Source organism: Panulirus ornatus, chromosome 20, assembly GCF_036320965.1.
Source record: "Panulirus ornatus isolate Po-2019 chromosome 20, ASM3632096v1, whole genome shotgun sequence".
NCBI lineage: Eukaryota > Metazoa > Arthropoda > Malacostraca > Decapoda > Palinuridae > Panulirus > Panulirus ornatus.
In genome coordinates, this window is record NC_092243.1 from 14,048,181 (window position 1) to 14,066,047 (window position 17,867).

The 17,867-nt window shown below is 40.2% G+C and overlaps 1 protein-coding gene across 1 annotated transcript; it reads left to right on the plus strand.

Annotated features, from left to right (window-relative positions):
* The first annotated feature begins 634 nt into the window (after positions 1-634).
* Positions 635-15,096, plus strand: LOC139755717 (ionotropic receptor 93a-like). Its single transcript, XM_071674354.1, has 7 exons — positions 635-676; positions 6,360-6,538; positions 7,209-7,542; positions 7,756-7,904; positions 9,107-9,217; positions 11,835-11,995; positions 14,933-15,096. The coding sequence occupies exons 1-7, from the start codon at positions 635-637 to the stop codon at positions 15,094-15,096; spliced, it is 1,140 nt and encodes a 379-aa protein (XP_071530455.1).
* The last annotated feature ends 2,771 nt before the right edge of the window (positions 15,097-17,867 follow it).

Genomic DNA, 17,867 nt, shown 5'->3' on the forward strand with positions numbered 1-17,867 from the left:
CTTGTTCACAGAAGGTGGATCATTTCATCCTTCAATCAAGGGTTTCCTAACATCAAGGAATTGATTAAAAGAACTTTTCTCAATCAAAAAAGCAATAAACTTCAGTGAGATGTGACGACATAGCAGGTAAACTCTTTTCAGCACATGGAAAGTCTCCAAATGAGATTCGAAGAGAAAGTACCTCACAACAAGAACGAAGATCTGAAAAAAAGGTTCAGATGATCCTAAATATGAGCATCGTAGTATCTAGTCCCTTCTGTTTTCTTACGGCTGGCAAAGGTTTAAGACTATATCAATATAGTAGTGGAATTCTTTTTCATCTCTCAACATGCAACGTATCTGTCATCAAACGCTAAAATTCTGTAACTAATGAATCAAACTCCAGTTTATGATATACAATGGTGATGCTTTTAAAGTCTGATTATAGTAAAATCAACTCATAAACACCAGTTAGTACTAGGATGCAAATGCTAGTCTGTGATACTTAGACAGCAAAGTATATCAAAGTATATATGTATTTTCCTTAGAGGTAGCATATGTATCTCATCCACAACATCCACCACACAGACAGTGTACCCCTCGACCCAGCCCTACTCGTGGACGAGCAGAGGGAATCCCATGTGACACCATCAACATGGCCTCCGCCAGACCCCTCATCAAGGTAGCTGCTGAAGAAGTAAGTGCAAGTGTTTGGTTGCGTGCGATAATGTTTGTGCGCGTGTGCGTTTGTGGTATATACATATATATATATATATATATATATATATATATATATATATATATATATATATATATATATATATATATCTAGTTCCTTCTTGTTTTCTTACGGCTGGCAAAGGTTTAAGACTATATCAATATAGTAGTGGAATTCTTTTTCATCTCTCAACATGCAACGCATGTTGATATATATATATATATATATATATATATATATATATATATATATATATATATATATATATATATATATATATATGTATATATTCTTATGAGAGAGTATCATTAAATTTTAGGGAGAATAAAAAGATGTTTTGGAAGGCGGTAAATAAAGTGCGTAAGACATGGGAACAAATGGGAGCTTCAGTGAAGGGGGCAAATGGGAAGGAGATAACAAGTAGTGGTGATGTGAGAAGGAGATGGAGTGAGTATTTTGAAGGTTTATTGAATTTGTTTGATGATAGAGTGGCAGATATAGGGTGTTTTGGCCGAGATGGTGTGCAAAGTGATAGGGTTAGGGAAAATGATTTGGTAAACAGAGAAGCGGTAGTAAAAGCTTTGCGGAAGATGAAAGCCGGCAAGGCAGCAGGATTGGATGATATTGCAGTGGAATTTATTAAAAAAGTGGGTGACTGTATTTTTGACTGGTTGGTAAGGTTATTTAATGTATGTATGATTCATGATGAGGTGCCTGAGGATTGGCGGAATGCTTGCATAGTGCCATTGTACAAAGGCAAAGGGGACGAAGGTGAGTGCTCAAATTACAGAGGTATAAGTTTGTTAAGTATTCATGGAAAATTATATTTGAGGGTATTGATTGAGAGGGTGAAGGCATGTACAGAGCATCAGATTGGGGAAGAGCAGTGTGGTTTCAGAAGTGGTAGAGGATGTGGGGGTCAGGTGTTTGCCTTAAAGAATGTGTGTGATAAATACCTAGATTTGTATGCGGCATTTATGAATCTGAAGAAAGCACATGACAGGGTCGATAGAGATGCCTTATGGAAGTTTGAAAATATATATGGAGTGTAAGGAGAGCTGCTAGAAGTAGTGAAAAATTTTTGTCAAGGGTATAATGTTTGCTTACGGGTAGGAAGAAAGGAGAGTGAGTGGTTCCAAGTGAAAGCTAGTGTGCGATCCTTCTGTATATGGATAGGCTGATGAGAGAGGCCGATGGAGAGAGGGGCGAGTATGCAATCAGGAGGGGATAAAGTGACTTGGGAAGGAAATCAGTCGTTGTTTGCCCATGACATAGTTGACAGATTCGAGCGAAAAGCTGCAGAAGTTGGTGAATGAGCTTAGAAAACTGTGTGAAAGTAGGAAGTTGAAAGTAAATGTGAATAAAAGCAAGGTCATGATGTTTGCCATAGGAACAGGTTAGCTGGTATGTGAGTCTGAATGGAGAAAATTTGAGGAAGTGAGGTATTTTAGATACCCGGGAGCAGACTTTGCCGCACATGGAACCATGAAAGCGGATGTGAGTCGTTGGATGGTGAGGGGGAGAAGAATCTAGATGCACTGAAAATTGTGTGTAAAGGGAGGTCGACATCTTAGAGGGCGAAACAGAGTATGTTTGAGGTATGGTTGTCCCAACAATGCTGTGTTTCAAGGCATGGGCCATAGATAACGATATGAGGATGGTGGATGTGCTGAAACTGAAAAGTTTAAGGACAATATGTGGTGCGAGGTGGTTTCATTGAGGATATAGTAGTCCCAGCAATATCACTTCGATGTGAGGCATGGGTTATATACGAGGATGTGCGAACGAGGGTGGATGTGTTGGAAATGAAGTGTTTGAGAATGATATGCGTTGTGAGCCGGTTTCATTAGATAATTAATAAACGGGTAAGACAGAGGTGTGGGAATAAAAATGTGTGGTAGAGGGAGCTGAAGAGGGTGTGTTGAAATGGTTTGAACATATGGAGAAAATGAATGAGGAAAAGTTAACAAAGAGGATATATGTGTCATACTTGCAGAGAGCTAGGAAAATTGTGAGAAAAAGTTCTTGAGTGATCGGGGCTTGAACATGCAAGAGCGTAAAGAGCGTGCATGGGATATGGTGAATTGGAACGATACAGTAGACAGGGGTCAACGTGCTGTCAATGGACTAGTTTGTGAAGCCTGGTTGTTTATAGGGAGTTGTGGTTTTGGTATTTACACATGATAGTTGGAAAATGGATGTGAGTGAATATGGCCTTTCTTCGCCTATTCCTTGTGCTAACTCGTTAACGCAGGGAAATGGAAACTGAGTATGAAAGAAAAGAATGAAAAATGAATATGATATAATCAATGACCTTTCCTATTCGCTGAAAAGTTTGAATCCCCTCCCTCCGTTCTCCCTCACTCAATAAGAACTTCGATATCATATGTTCTTTTTGTTGCCCTGGAATGAGAACCTCACATCTGCCTTGCCCCTAGTGGGTGCCATGGACCAAGCTGTCCACCGATCAGGAGGGAAACCTTGTCTTCAGTGGATTCATGAGGAACCTTATGACATTTTGTCCGAAATCATTGATTTTGAGTAAGTAGCTTTTGGAGTTTACGTACGTAATTCTAAGATTCATTATACCTTAGCTCTGATTCTTCTTCACTATGAGGTAGACAAGAATGTCGGTACTTATGTAATTAGTATTTCAATCTTCACGTGATACTGAAGGAATCAGAAAGATTTTGCAAAACTCGGTGATAGTATGTGTACCTTATCATATAAGTCAGATATTAGCAAAGAAGTTATATTTCATTCTTAAAAATTAAAGATTATGAGAACCCTGGCAGAATGATTTTGCTAATAATTCTCTTATTTAATGATTTCTTCATTCACTTATCTATTCCTTCATTTATCTATCTATTCATTTTCTTTACTCTCTATCTCATTAAGCTATGAACTGCTGCGACCTCCCGACGGAGCATGGGGCTCGAAGTCTGATAACGGGTCGTGGTCCGGCATGATTGGCATGGTGCACAGGGAGGTAAGTGTCAGGTGAAGGACTGGTGGATTTTTAGGCAACTGTACTTGGGGCAGGTGCCAGGTGAAGGGACAGGTGGATAGCGAGGCAACTGTACGCACTGGAAGGTAGGTGCCAAGTGAAGGGCTGGTGGATGTTGAGGAAACTATAATGGGGATAGGTGCCAGGTGAAGGGACTTGTGGATAGTGAAGCAAATGGACTGGGAGGTAGGTAGTAAGTGAAGGGACTGGTGAGATGACCGAATAATGGCGAACGGATGCTTAGATGATGAACATCTGTGGCTAAAGAAAATCATTGACTTGAGAGATGACTGGATACCGATGAAGTAAATGCTACAATTGATGATAGTCAAAGCTACTTTAGAATATCTGTTTCACATTGAAAGAAAACGGAGACTTTGTAGTAAGGTGGCTGAACCCGCCATCATAAAAGCAATAAAGGTAAAGTTTGTGTTTATCAGGAAAACAGTTAAAGAAAAAAAGTAGTGAAGCTGATGCAATCGACGGAGTGGGGAGCGAGATGGTGAATATATATATATATATTTGTATGTAGCATTTATGGATCTGGAGAAGGCATATGATAGAGTTGATAGAGATGCTCTGTGGAAGGTATTAAGAATATATGGTGTGGGAGGCAAGTTGTTAGAAGCAGTGAAAAGTTTTTATCGAGGATGTAAGGCATGTGTACGTGTAGGAAGAGAGGAAAGTGATTGGTTCTCAGTGAATGTAGGTTTGCGGCAGGGGTGTGTGATGTCTCCATGGTTGTTTAATTTGTTTATGGATGGGGTTGTTAGGGAGGTAAATGCAAGAGTTTTGGAAAGAGGGGCAAGTATGAAGTCTGTTGGGGATGAGAGAGCTTGGGAAGTGAGTCAGTTGTTGTTCGCTGATGATACAGCGCTGGTGGCGGATTCATGTGAGAAACTGCAGAAGCTGGTGACGGAGTTTGGTAAAGTGTGTGGAAGAAGAAAGTTAAGAGTAAATGTCAATAAGAGCAAGGTTATTAGGTACAGTAGGGTTGAGGGTCAAGTCAATTGGGAGGTGAGTTTGAATGGTGAGAGGCTGGAGGAAGTGAAGTGTTTTAGATATCTGGGAGTGGATCTGTCAGCGGATGGAACCATGGAAGCGGAAGTGGATCATAGGGTGGGGGAGGGGGCGAAAATTTGGGGAGCCTTGAAAAATGTGTGGAAGTCGAGAACATTATCCCGGAAAGCAAAAATGGGTATGTTTGAAGGAATAGTAGTTCCAACAATGTTGTATGGTTGCGAGGCGTGGGCTATGGATAGAGTTGTGCGTAGGAGGATGGATGTGCTGGAAATGAGATGTTTGAGGACAATGTGTGGTGTGAGGTGGTTTGATCGAGTAAGTAACGTAAGGGTAAGAGAGATGTGTGGAAATAAAAAGAGCGTGGTTGAGAGAGCAGAAGAGGGTGTTTTGAAATGGTTTGGGCACATGGAGAGAATGAGTGAGGAAAGATTGACCAAGAGGATATATGTGTCGGAGGTGGAGGGAACGAGGAGAAGAGGGAGACCAAATTGGAGGTGGAAAGATGGAGTGAAAAAGATTTTGTGTGATCGGGGCCTGAACATGCAGGAGGGTGAAAGGAGGGCAAGGAATAGAGTGAATTGGAGCGATGTGGTATACAGGGGCTGACGTGCTGTCAGTGGATTGAATCAAGGCATGTGAAGCGTCTGGGGTAAACCATGGAAAGCTGTGTAGGTATGTATATTTGCGTGTGTGGACGTGTGTATGTACATGTGTATGGGGGGGGTTGGGTCATTTCTTTCGTCTGTTTCCTTGCGCTACCTCGCAAACGCGGGAGACAGCGACAAAGTATAAAAAAAAAAAAAAAAAAAAAATATATATATATATATATATATATATATATATATATATATATATATATATATATATATTAATATTATATATTATATATATATAACCTTCACTTCACCGCGAAGAGATATATGCACAATCACCTCTGGAAAGAGAAATAAGAGACGTTGAGTGCTTTTGTTTATTACGTCCTCAGACGGAGCTGGGGTGACGCAAGTGGTGAGGTCCTTAAAATCACATAGGTAGCAGTGAAGCGGGGTTTCATAATCCCCGTGGAGTGTAGGTGGGCACTAATTATGTGTCCTGCCATATGACCTCCTTACATGGTATATAGACTGGGTTATTTTGGTGGACACTTCTTAATAACCATTTCAGTTAACAGTCTGTCACATTTGAAATGGCCAAAGGACATATTGTACATTATGATCAAATGTTCCAAAGATTAAACATGATTCAATCACATTTCTTTCGCTGAAACAATTTGACCTAGATATGGTCTTAGCTCCTTCCCAGTCGATATGGTGATCAAAGGCAGCTCTATGTTGAAATAAGCCATTACTCTGTTGGTCTATCCTAACACTATACTTATGTTGTGAGATTCTTGTGTCCAAATCTTTCCCCGATTGTCCGATACATAATTGGTTACAATCTTTACATGGGACTTTATAAACAACACCTGTATCATTTGATGGGTTATTTTTGATGAAGGCTTTCTTGATGGTGTTGTCATATCTGAATACTAATACTAGTATTCTTTGAATACTGATACTAGTATTCAATTCAAGGACTTAAGTCATCGTACTGGCGCAGAAGGGAGGAGCATCAACTTTTTTTATCTTTCAGGAAGTTGACTTTGCCCTGGGTCCCTTCTCAGTGACTCCTGACAGGAAGTCGGTGAGTGATTTCTCAGAGCCTGTACACGTCGACAACCAGGCGTTGCTCATGATTCGACCAGGCCTGAAAAGTGACGTCGCCGGCTTCATCAAGCCATTCACAACAGATGTATGTCAGAATCCAATCAAGTGTGTCGATTAAATTGTCATATCTATTCATTATGACTGGTAAAATGCTCGTGAGTTTTTTTTCCGTTATGTCCACATAGCATCCGGTGGTGTACAATCACTTTACAGTTCAGAGAGGTGAATATTTCACCGGAGATGATCCACTATCACCTCGGCTATGTGACTGCAGTGAGCTGTTTAAGAATGATTCACATCACGGAAGACAAGGGTCTGAAATTGAGTTATATCGTGTTCTCTTCCTAGTCTTAATCACATCAGCATTTACTTAATTGTTCCAGGCTATAAATTTCTATTGAAACTTTGAGTTCAAGAAATAAGCGCTTTTATTTGTTTTCTTATTCCAGAAACTATGAACCTGCATTTCATTTATGTTTGTATCACCATAACACTAATAATCAGCAATAGCTAATTGCTCATTAAGCATTTTCATGAGCAATGTCAACAACATCTGTACCAAAATAATTATCCAATAGGCCAAATGTTTTTTCTTTTTTTCTGAGTTGACAGCTTGCAATCTTTTTGTCTCGTGTGTCACTTTCAAACTTTTAGAATAAATACTTTCCCATTCTTTTTATTTACTTAGTCGTATCTGTGGAAGCAGCCTTAAGGACCAGATTTCCTTGACTACGCAGCATTATACATGCTCTCCGCTCCTTCCTCCTTCCTACAGGCACTTGAGTGACTACCTGGAAAAGACGAAGGATCACGAAGACGTGGTTCTCAACACCCTTAGTTCTGATGTCCTTCTCGAGAGATTATCCTTGCGACCTTGTTCTTTACCCACAGGTTCTCACTGGCTGCCTAGGAAGGACGGAGGCCGCGTCCTAGTGGTCACGTGGCTCCTGGCGTCCCTAGTGTTCATGTCCTCCTACAGTGGTATCCTCACAGCCAAGTTAACGCTTCCTCGTATCACCATCCCCATCGACTCCCTGGATGACCTCGTTGAACAATCGGATCTTCCATGGCGTCTCAACTCTGGATCACATAGTGAGTCAGTCCTGCAGATGTTCAGTTGCATCAACTGTACGATTTTGCCACTTTTTTCCCAGGATAAGATTATCAAAATCAATGTTAATCACCATTGTCGAGAATCATTGTAATATGCCACAACTTCCAGCCTCGATTACGTTGGCGAACGTGAGCTTTGTATTCCAAAATGCGTAGTACATGCTTGAATGATCAGAATAGCTAATGTTAGTTAAGTTTTTCGCCTATACGAGTCCGGTGACCCGATACGGGAGAAATTGGTGAAGGGAATGGCCGGCACCTTCAAAAACTGCTGGCGGTCGCGAGAAGCTATCATCAGAGGGGAGTTCGCTGTCATCTGCCATGAAATCAGCATTAAGATCATGTCTTGGGATTTCAGGTGATCCCCCTTACATTTCCTACGTACGATGTGAGCGTTTAGATGCAGGCTTTTGAAATACTGAACACAAGATGTAGATATGTAGAATAGTAAACAAAAAAGAAAAAAGGTCAGGGAGAAACAGCTACAAAAAATTTTGCTTTAAGTCTTCTACCCCCTCAAAAAAAATATAGTAATCTTACCTATCAGCATGTTTTACGGGTGCATGTTGCAAACGATTAGTTAGATAGACTCAATCTAGACAGCACAAAACTGGCAAAATGACTCACCCAGAGCAAGATATCTGCATCTCCACAAAAGTCTGCAGTCACTCTTTCAATCTTAGAGACGCAAGAACAGCTCATACTCATCAGTCACCTTGAAGAGATTTTTACTCCCACTAAACAAAACGCCAATACCTTGAGCAGTTAGAATCCCCAAACTTAGATACTATGTGGCTCCTAACTCTCACATTTTCCTTTGTTTCCCCCACTGTTTTCCTGACTTTGCAAATTCTATAGATTTCTTGACCAATCTGAATTCATTCCATGAGGCCGTGACATCATTTCATCCTCGAGCTGAGGTCCTCTACTAAGAGGCTTCAGTCTCACCATAGAGAATGGGCTGAACTCCTCATTTGGTTTTCGATCACCTCCCCTTACTCCTTGTTTCCTTCACTTCTGACACGTATAGCCTCTCAGTCAGTCTCTCTCTTCACTCATTCTCTCCCCATGTCTGAACCATTTCAGCACACTATGTTTATTTCTCTTAAACACACTGCACTTTCTACCATACCTCTCTCTTATCTTGTAACTTTGTACTCGATCAGTCCTACTTCCAAAACATAGTGTCGTCATACATGTCATTTTCAGCATGTATACCCTCTGCTTTATTTTTTACCAATAGGCCCCATGACTTTCAGCTACATGAAAACCGTAATTCATTTTCGACAATCTGAAATAACACGGTTGTCCTTTGAATATCTCTGAAAACGTTAAAGGAAACTTCAAATATAGAATGAATGGTTCTTCTAAAATCTTATCCTTAGAGAATTTTATTTACAAAGATGATTCTTTTTACTGGAAACTTAACTGTATTTCCATAATCTAAAGCAGAGTTGCAAGTATTGAAGTACTGTTTAATTCTGGATTCACTTAGCTATTTTAGACTAATTGGGATATATATAGTAAAATGATTTGATATGTCTTATAATATCTTTCCAGTACTAGCGGGGAGTGTCATCTATATATTGGCAGGAAAAGGGTTTACACCAACTTTATGTTGACACTGGCTTTCAAGAAAAACTCGACCGTTCTTCCCAAAGTTAATAGAATGTAAGTTTTATAGCTTTTTTAAGAGCAAAGTGAGATGAAATTTATGCTTCTTATGATATCTTATCTGCAGTCTAGTTTACGTTTAGACAAAATATATATATATAGTGCTCAAATTACAGAGGTATAAGTTTGTTGAGTATTCCTGGTAAATTATATGGGAGTGTATTGATTGAGAGGGTGAAGGCATGTACAGAGCATCAGATTGGGGAAGAGCAGTGTGGTTTCAGAAGTGGTAGAGGATGTGTGGATCAGGTGTTTGCTTTGAAGAGTGTATGTGAGAAATACTTAGAAAAGCAAATGGATTTGTATGTAGCATTTATGGATCTGGAGAAGGCATATGATAGAGTTGATAGAGATGCTCTGTGGAAGGTATTAAGAATATATGGTGTGGGAGGCAAGTTGTTAGAAGCAGTGAAAAGTTTTTATCGAGGATGTAAGGCATGTGTACGTGTAGGAAGAGAGGAAAGTGATTGGTTCTCAGTGAATGTAGGTTTGCGGCAGGGGTGTGTGATGTCTCCATGGTTGTTTAATTTGTTTATGGATGGGGTTGTTAGGGCGGTGAATGCAAGAGTTTTGGAAAGAGGGGCAAGTATGAAGTCTGTTGGGGATGAGAGAGCTTGGGAAGTGAGTCAGTTGTTGTTCGCTGATGATACAGCGCTGGTGGCTGATTCATGTGAGAAACTGCAGAAGCAGGTGACTGAGTTTGGTAAAGTGTGTGAAAGAAGAAAGTTAAGAGTAAATGTGAATAAGAGCAAGGTTATTAGGTACAGTAGGGTTGAGGGTCAAGTCAATTGGGAGGTGAGTTTGAATGGAGAAAAACTGGAGGAAGTGAAGTGTTTTAGATATCTGGGAGTGGATCTGGCAGCGGATGGAACCATGGAAGCGGAAGTGGATCATATGGTGGGGGAGGGGGCGAAAATTCTGGGAGCCTTGAAGAATGTGTGGAAGTCGAGAACATTATCTCGGAAAGCAAAAATGGGTATGTCTGAAGGAATAGTGGTTCCAACAATGTTGTATGGTTGCGAGGCGTGGGCTATGGATAGAGTTGTGCGCAGGAGGATGGATGTGCTGGAAATGAGATGTTTGAGGACAATGTGTGGTGTGAGGTGGTTTGATCGAGTAAGTAATGTAAGGGTAAGAGAGATGTGTGGAAATAAAAAGAGCGTGGTTGAGAGAGCAGAAGAGGGTGTTTTGAAATGGTTTGGGCACATGGAGAGAATGAGTGAGGAAAGATTGACCAAGAGGATATATGTGTCGGAGGTGGAGGGAACGAGGAGAAGAGGGAGACCAAATTGGAGATGGAAAGATGGAGTGAAAAAGATTTTGTGTGATCGGGGCCTGAACATGCAGGAGGGTGAAAGGAGGGCAAGGAATAGAGTGAATTGGAGCGATGTGGTATACCGGGGTTGACGTGCTGTCAGTGGATTGAATCGGGGCATGTGAGGCGTCTGGGGTAAACCATGGAAAGCTGTGTAGGTATGTATATTTTGCGTGTGTGGACGTATGTATATACATGTGTATGGGGGTGGGTTGGGCCATTTCTTTCGTCTGTTTCCTTGCGCTACCTCGCAAACGCGGGAGACAGCGACAAAGCAAAAAAAAAAAAAAAAAAGAAATATATATGCGAATATATTGCATATGAACGCCCTCCTTCAGGGAACACATAATGCCCTCCAACAACAAGGATTCGAACCCAGGACCTTTTGCATGGTATTCGAGAACGCTAAACGCGAGGCTATGATAGACTCTAATAGGGAAATGACTATTCAATTACAAGTAATCGAATATCCTTGGTCTCACATCCATGAGCAACGGGGTCTACACCTTTCAAATTCCATCAGGCTCACATTACCAGCAGCTAACATTTTACACAACCTTATAGTAAAGACACGGACGTGAATGAACACGACCATAGTGCATATGGATTTGCACTTTCATAGAACATGTAATACCCTCCAACAGGCGGGATTCGAACCCATACCCTTTTGCGTGGTATTCGGGAACGCTAACTGATAGAGTATGATCACCCCGAACAGGGAAATGACTGTTCAATTACATGTAATCGAATACTCTTCGTCTCACATCCATGAGCAACAGGGTCTACACCGCCGGCTGTATTTTGGTAGTATGGGTTCAACTCTCGGGTGCACAATGGTAAAACTGTTTAGACTGATTTGTTATGTGAACAATGTATGCTTTGATGTACAGACGTGACCGAGATGCCCGGAGATCGATCTGCGACGTCCTTAGGATCAGGGAATGGGCGTCCTGTCACACCCTGCGGGCCTACAGTGATGGGCCGTAGAAACCAGTTCCAGAATGTCAGGTTATTGTTCTATTGGTGGTCCAGTAGTTTGGTGTACGCTTTCTGATCTCGGTACCCTGGGAGAGAAAGATAGATAGATAGATAGATAGATAGATAGATAGATAGATAGATAGATAGATAGATAGATGTAATCAATTGGCGTTAACGTAATTCGTTTGCGTTTGGTTACGACACGAGTAAGAAATCGCTAGACTACTACAATCTCGTCGAGGAATTTCTCACTCCAGAGGAGTCCATCCTCTCCCTCCTGCTGTGGTCATGATGAATGATATAACGCCTCTTTATCCTCAGCATCCGAAGGCTTATGTGGTCAGGCATCCTGGATCATTGGCTGGAGTCTCAGTTCACCAACACTTCACATTGTCTCCGGCCCCCTGGCAGTGGCCGTCGGGAAGGTGTTTCTCCCCTTAATTTCCAAGCAATCGCTGGTACACTCTTCTTCCTCTTGGGAGGTAAGGTGATATTGTTATTCACTTCCTCACAAATCCTTACATGATCCTATGCAATTAATCCCTCTGAATCCACGAACCTGATGAGCTGCTCTGTTGCTGACAAATGTCTCCTAATGAATCTATGCAAAAGTTTTAGACTCTCTCCTGTTTTGTCCAGAATATAATCTTCAAAGTCTCTCCTTTCTTTCATACATATAATTCGCCATTTCCCGCGTTTGGGAGGTGGCGTTAAGAACAGAGAACTGAGCCTTAGAGGGAATATCCTCACTTGGCCCCTTTCTCTGTTCCTTTTTCTTATCTTGCATTCTTTTATCTTGCAAAGGCTAGCTGGCTGGGGAGCCATCCATATCTTCCTCACTGCAAATCTTTGAAGTTCCTTACTTTTTGACATCTTATATCAAACCATTCTTCCTCTATCTTTACATATCTTCTAAATTTGAGGCTAGAAATACCAATGCTCCTATTCCTTCATTGTAATTTTATGAAAATTTCCCATCACAGAATTCTAGTTCCCGGCTGTTCAACTCCATTTTCCATTCTATATATCATAGACGTCATCATGGTTTATGTTGTGTCCATGATTATACCTCCTCTTTAGGTCTTGTCTCACCTCTCCTCTTCGAATATTCTCATTTGCCAAATGATTAAACTCGATCATTACGTGACCACATTGTTTTTCCTACTGATGTATCATATGCTCCATATCCATCATTGTATGTGTGAAGATAAGATCTAGCAATGATGGTGTTTTCAGTCCCTCTCATCCTAATTTGTTCTTCGACAAGTTGGTATAAGAATTCTTCTTGTACACACTTTTAAGACTAGTGTCTCCATGATTTCCTATCACCAAACGTGTGTGTGTGTGTGTGTGTGTGTGTGTGTGTGTGTGTGTGTGTATTCTTAATGAAGATTGAGAAAACAGAGATTAAAAACCATCCAAATTGTAGTCAACTCAGACGAAGTGAGAATTAAGGAGTATAAGAAGACACAATATAAAGGATGTCAACCCTTTCTATTCATAAAACGTCTATTATTGGTCTGTCTATTCCTAACAGGACACGACTTTCATGGTTTTAAGCTTTGCACTTTTAAAAATAAACATACCTCACGGTTTGCTATGATAACCATAAGATGCTAAGGGCCATAATACATTTACTACTCTATCTGAAAACCTCATTGCTCCTCCGCTACTCAAGTTTTACGTCTTATTTATAGCATATCACGCGAAGATTTTACGAGAGTTGCGGTACATCGAACAACCGCATATAGCGTCGGGGAGAGTAATATTATCTCACTAAGATTCTGTAGTAGGTTGGTGGATTGGTTGGTTGGACTTTGGATTAGCAACTGCCAGGATCATCAAAACCGTCAACGTAAACTACCTCCACCAAACGATAAATCTTTAACACCTTCTTCAGGTGTTCAAGACAATTCTAAGACCACATACACTCACTCACTATGGATGTGACCTACGTGTTCGCAGTGACAACGTATCTACAATACGTGCAGTGGTTCTTAAGCAGAGAGTTGGATATATGGAAATTTACTACGTAAGATTCATTCGTTCACCGTCTCCAGTACCAACCAAAACCGGCAATATAGTAATTTGGTATCAGTTTCTTGGAATTGTTTCCTAGTTATTAGGTTTTATATTCCTGGTGATATAATGGTATGATATAGGCCACCAGGGGATTTTAGATATACTGGATGGTTGGCTGGTCAGTGTGTAGAAGATAAACGTCAGCGGAATATCCTCTCCACTGCCCACTCCAAAGAGTGATACATGTTTTTGGTTTTTTTCTGGAGCTTATAGAAAAAGGCATCATTATATTTCTTGTCTATGTATTTTTTTCTTTAGATTTTCATTGTTCTTGCTAGCGTGTTTATCATACTTTCTGGATGGCATTGAACAAAAATTCTGACTTTTGTTTGTCTGATCCCAAGCTGCACTGGGGAAGGTGGCTGGAGACGCTACGCGCCGCAGAGAATGGTTTCAGGTATACTCCTTAGGTTTTTGTTGACCTGAGTCATAGTCATGGCCGAGGAAAAGATTAGAATAAAGGAATTTCCACGGCTTCATTGTTTAAGGAAAGAAGCAGGCATCACAACAGCCACTCCTCGTGAACCTGGTCTGCAAACATAAACTATGGGAAGCAGCAACCAGTCACATGCAGTGGGTCAAGGCCCCTTTAGGTGGGACATGCGCAAACACTTCAAGAAGTCTGTGGCTCAAATGATATGCACAGAATAAAGAGAAAACAGCAACACTTCTCTTCAAGACGATTGAAGAGAAGTGATAGCGGGAGAGGTAAGTGAGCGGAAGGAATTGAATCCACTCTGGCTAAGAAAGAAGAGGAGGAAGTGCTACGTCATATATATTAGTTCTGGAGTGAATAAAACCCCTGTAGGTGTGTAACAGCTGCTCACTAGGCAATAATTTCAGCATCTATGCAGCAACTCAGCTTCTAGGAACAAGAATTTGTGATACTGAGAGTTTCCAAATTGGAGCAAGGAATTTCATTATGCCCGATATGTTTATGATATTGTAAAGTTGATTTACTGTACTGCTTTGAAATTCATATTGGGAAACGAATGAGGTTTAGAATGAGATATAGGCAGCGATTGTGCATTCTCATTTTCATTATTGAATTTACTCAGTTATTGGTATTTCATTTTAAGGGGCTGCGTAAATCCATGTCAAGAGACGACATATGTTTATAGCGAAAAGAAAAGAATGAACGTTGGAGTGAGGGGTGAAGGAAAGTAAGCTGAAGTGTGTCGAATGGAATCACCAGCGTAAGAACGCGTCAAACCCTATCAAATGCTTTGATGTCGAGAGTCTTGACAAAAGATTGACTCAAATCCTTCAATAACATAGTGAGTAACGTACGAGACAAGATGACCTGCAGACCTTACACTACGAAAGTTGTATTGCAGGCCCGAATGAAGTAAATGGCATTTTAAACATTCAAGAAAGAGAGCTGAAGGAATCTTTCAAAGACCTTGGAGGTAGCAGCAATGAGAATGATTGGGAGATAAAAGGATTAGATCAGTTCTACACTCTAGGGGATGGCCTTCACCAAGATATGCATCTAAGATGAAGGAAAAGCTTGGAACAGCGGCAATGATCTTATTAGAGAGTATGGGTTACAGCTAACCCAGAGGCACACTAGTGCCCTTAGCACATAAGGAGATGAGAAATCTGGACCATGCGCTTTCTCCACTTGGAGCCAAAGGAATACTCGAAATATGTGTTGTTTCTTTGTCTGTCTTTATCTTCATATGTTTGAACATTTCATTTGCACAAAAAGTGTTTATGTTTTTGCTCTTATATCGCCAGCTGCTGCTATATCATATCTGCTGTTATATCACAGGCTGCTGGTATATTAGCAGTTGCTAATATATCACCAATTGCCGTTACAACACCCATTGCATGTATTATATCAACCACGTAATAATTCCAGGCCTGTTACTTGGTGCGTTAAGCTTCTTGTGTGAGCATGTCATCTGGTGTGTGTAGGAGGAGGAGGAGGAGGAGGAGGATGGCGCCGACACTGGGGTACAGTCACGGCTGGGGAGAGTCACACTGCAGGTAGGTACTGACGCCTCTTGACTGGCGTCGCACATTCAATACATTGGTCTTCTCCCTCTACCCTTCTCCTTCTTCTTCTTCTTCTTCTTCTTCTCCTTCTTCATCATCCTCTTCTTCATCCTCTTCTTCTGTCTCTTCTTCTTCTGTCTCTTCTTCTTCTTCTTCTTCTTCTTCTTCTTCTTCTTCTTCTTCTCTTTCTTATTCTTCTTCTTTTTCCTCTTATCCTTATTCATATTTTTCTTTCTCTTCTTCTTCTTCTTCTTCTTCTTCTTCTTCTTCTTCTCTTTCTTATTCTTCTTTTTCCTCTTATCCTTATTCATATTTTTCTTTCTCTTCTTCTTCATCTTCTTCTTCTTCTTCTTCCTCTTCTTCTTCTTCTTCTTCTATCTATATATTTTCCAGAGATATGTCGACAACAAATCGCTCTATGACGCTGGTTCCATCACACATCAGCAACTATCCAACTATCACATAACCCATTAGCTAAGTGTGGCTTTTGTCATAACCTTGTGCCTTAGGCCTGATAAGCAGGAAGCAGACTGGAGATGCTAAGCTGAGGTCCCTACCTCTTGCTTCATCTATTTCTCCTTATTTTCTCCTGTGGTAACGCACAGAGTACATGACTAAAGACAGCAGTGATTAGTGATAATTAAAATGTATTTCATACATGTAGGATACTAACTTAGGCGATGGAAGTGTCAGCAACTACGCAAACAAGAACAGGGATGATAAAAGTATGTAGGAAAATTATCCCTCCAGGAATTTCCAAAGAAAACTGGTTGTTAAACTGAAGCATATTTGCTGTAGTTTGCATTCCAGCTACTCAGTTGTTAATGTGACGACAGTCATAATTGATATAGGGTTATAAGCTCTGCCTAGACATGACCGTGTAGGTAGTATAATAAATTACATATACATATAGCCTATCGCTGTAAACTAATGGAGTAAGGGAACTCTTTGTAGTAGCTAGGCATATGTATGGTCTATATATGTTGCGGTTTGATATACCAGAAATACTATTTGTCTGCAAGTTTACAGAAGACTATTACTTAAGATGTATTCTAGAATGACCACCATCTTATCATGCTGGCAGTGAGGAGAGAATATAGCCAATTACCATCAAAAGTTATGGAGACAGTGTCTGTCTGCAGTTGTGTTATCCCTATCATCTATGAGCATGTTGTTTGGCACTTTCAACCCTACACCATCTTACTCTTATGAACTACATATATAGCAAACTTCCATAAAAACGACCCTTATTAACATGATGCTATTCCACATGATATCTTGACATTTCATAACTCGTAGCTTGATATATTTATCACTTCGTAAATAATCTATTGTCAGAGTGTACACACATACCTTGAGTATATAGTGTAGAGAGGTGAACAAATGTGGATAAGTGTATGATATGCACTTTTTTCTTTCAGGTGCCCAGTCTATCCATAAGCAACGCCACCCAAAATAATACTGTATCAACAAAACACACACACACACGCTCTGTCTCAACCCAGCACGACTATATAGAATTCTTCGTCCAGTAACAACCAAGACGCAGCAAATCATAGGATATAAGGAATTTAATCAGGTGATAAACCGCTTTCTCTTCAATTCAGCATCGGACACACCTCTGTGAAGATGTTCCATCACTCGTACTCAGATGTTGGAACAGAGATATTATTACGTTTGCATACATCAGTCATACAGTTTAGTGCTGTCCATAATACAGGCAACGAACGAAGGTGTACGTGTTTCATAATTGTAATAATTCCGGTTATAGCCTATGTGGTAATATCTATTCAAATGCTATGATTAGTGTTATCGGAAAGTACTTAGTAACTCATGATATAGGAAAATGCTGTAATAGAGACTATTGGCAGTTAGTTCGTTAATGCTGTTTAATGCAGGTTCATACGACTAATTATGTTGTTACCGTTATATAGAAATATAACTGTTCAGTGATTAAAGTAAAGGTACAAGAGAATGTCGTGACAGACAAAGTAATGCTAAGAAAGATTTCGCTATTTTTTTCTTTCAAGTCAGACGTGAAATTTAAGATCGATGTTGTGTCCTCAAAATTAGTGGCGTATGATGGATTTTTGAAGTCGAGAGTTTTTCCTTTCTGGTTAGAATTGGTAGATGAAGTGCTTCTACTGCTCTTCTAGCAAAATCATCCCACAACTTTTATAATCAAATACAACCGAAGTATAGAAATTAGATATATATATATATATATATATATATATATATATATATATATATATATATATATATATATAT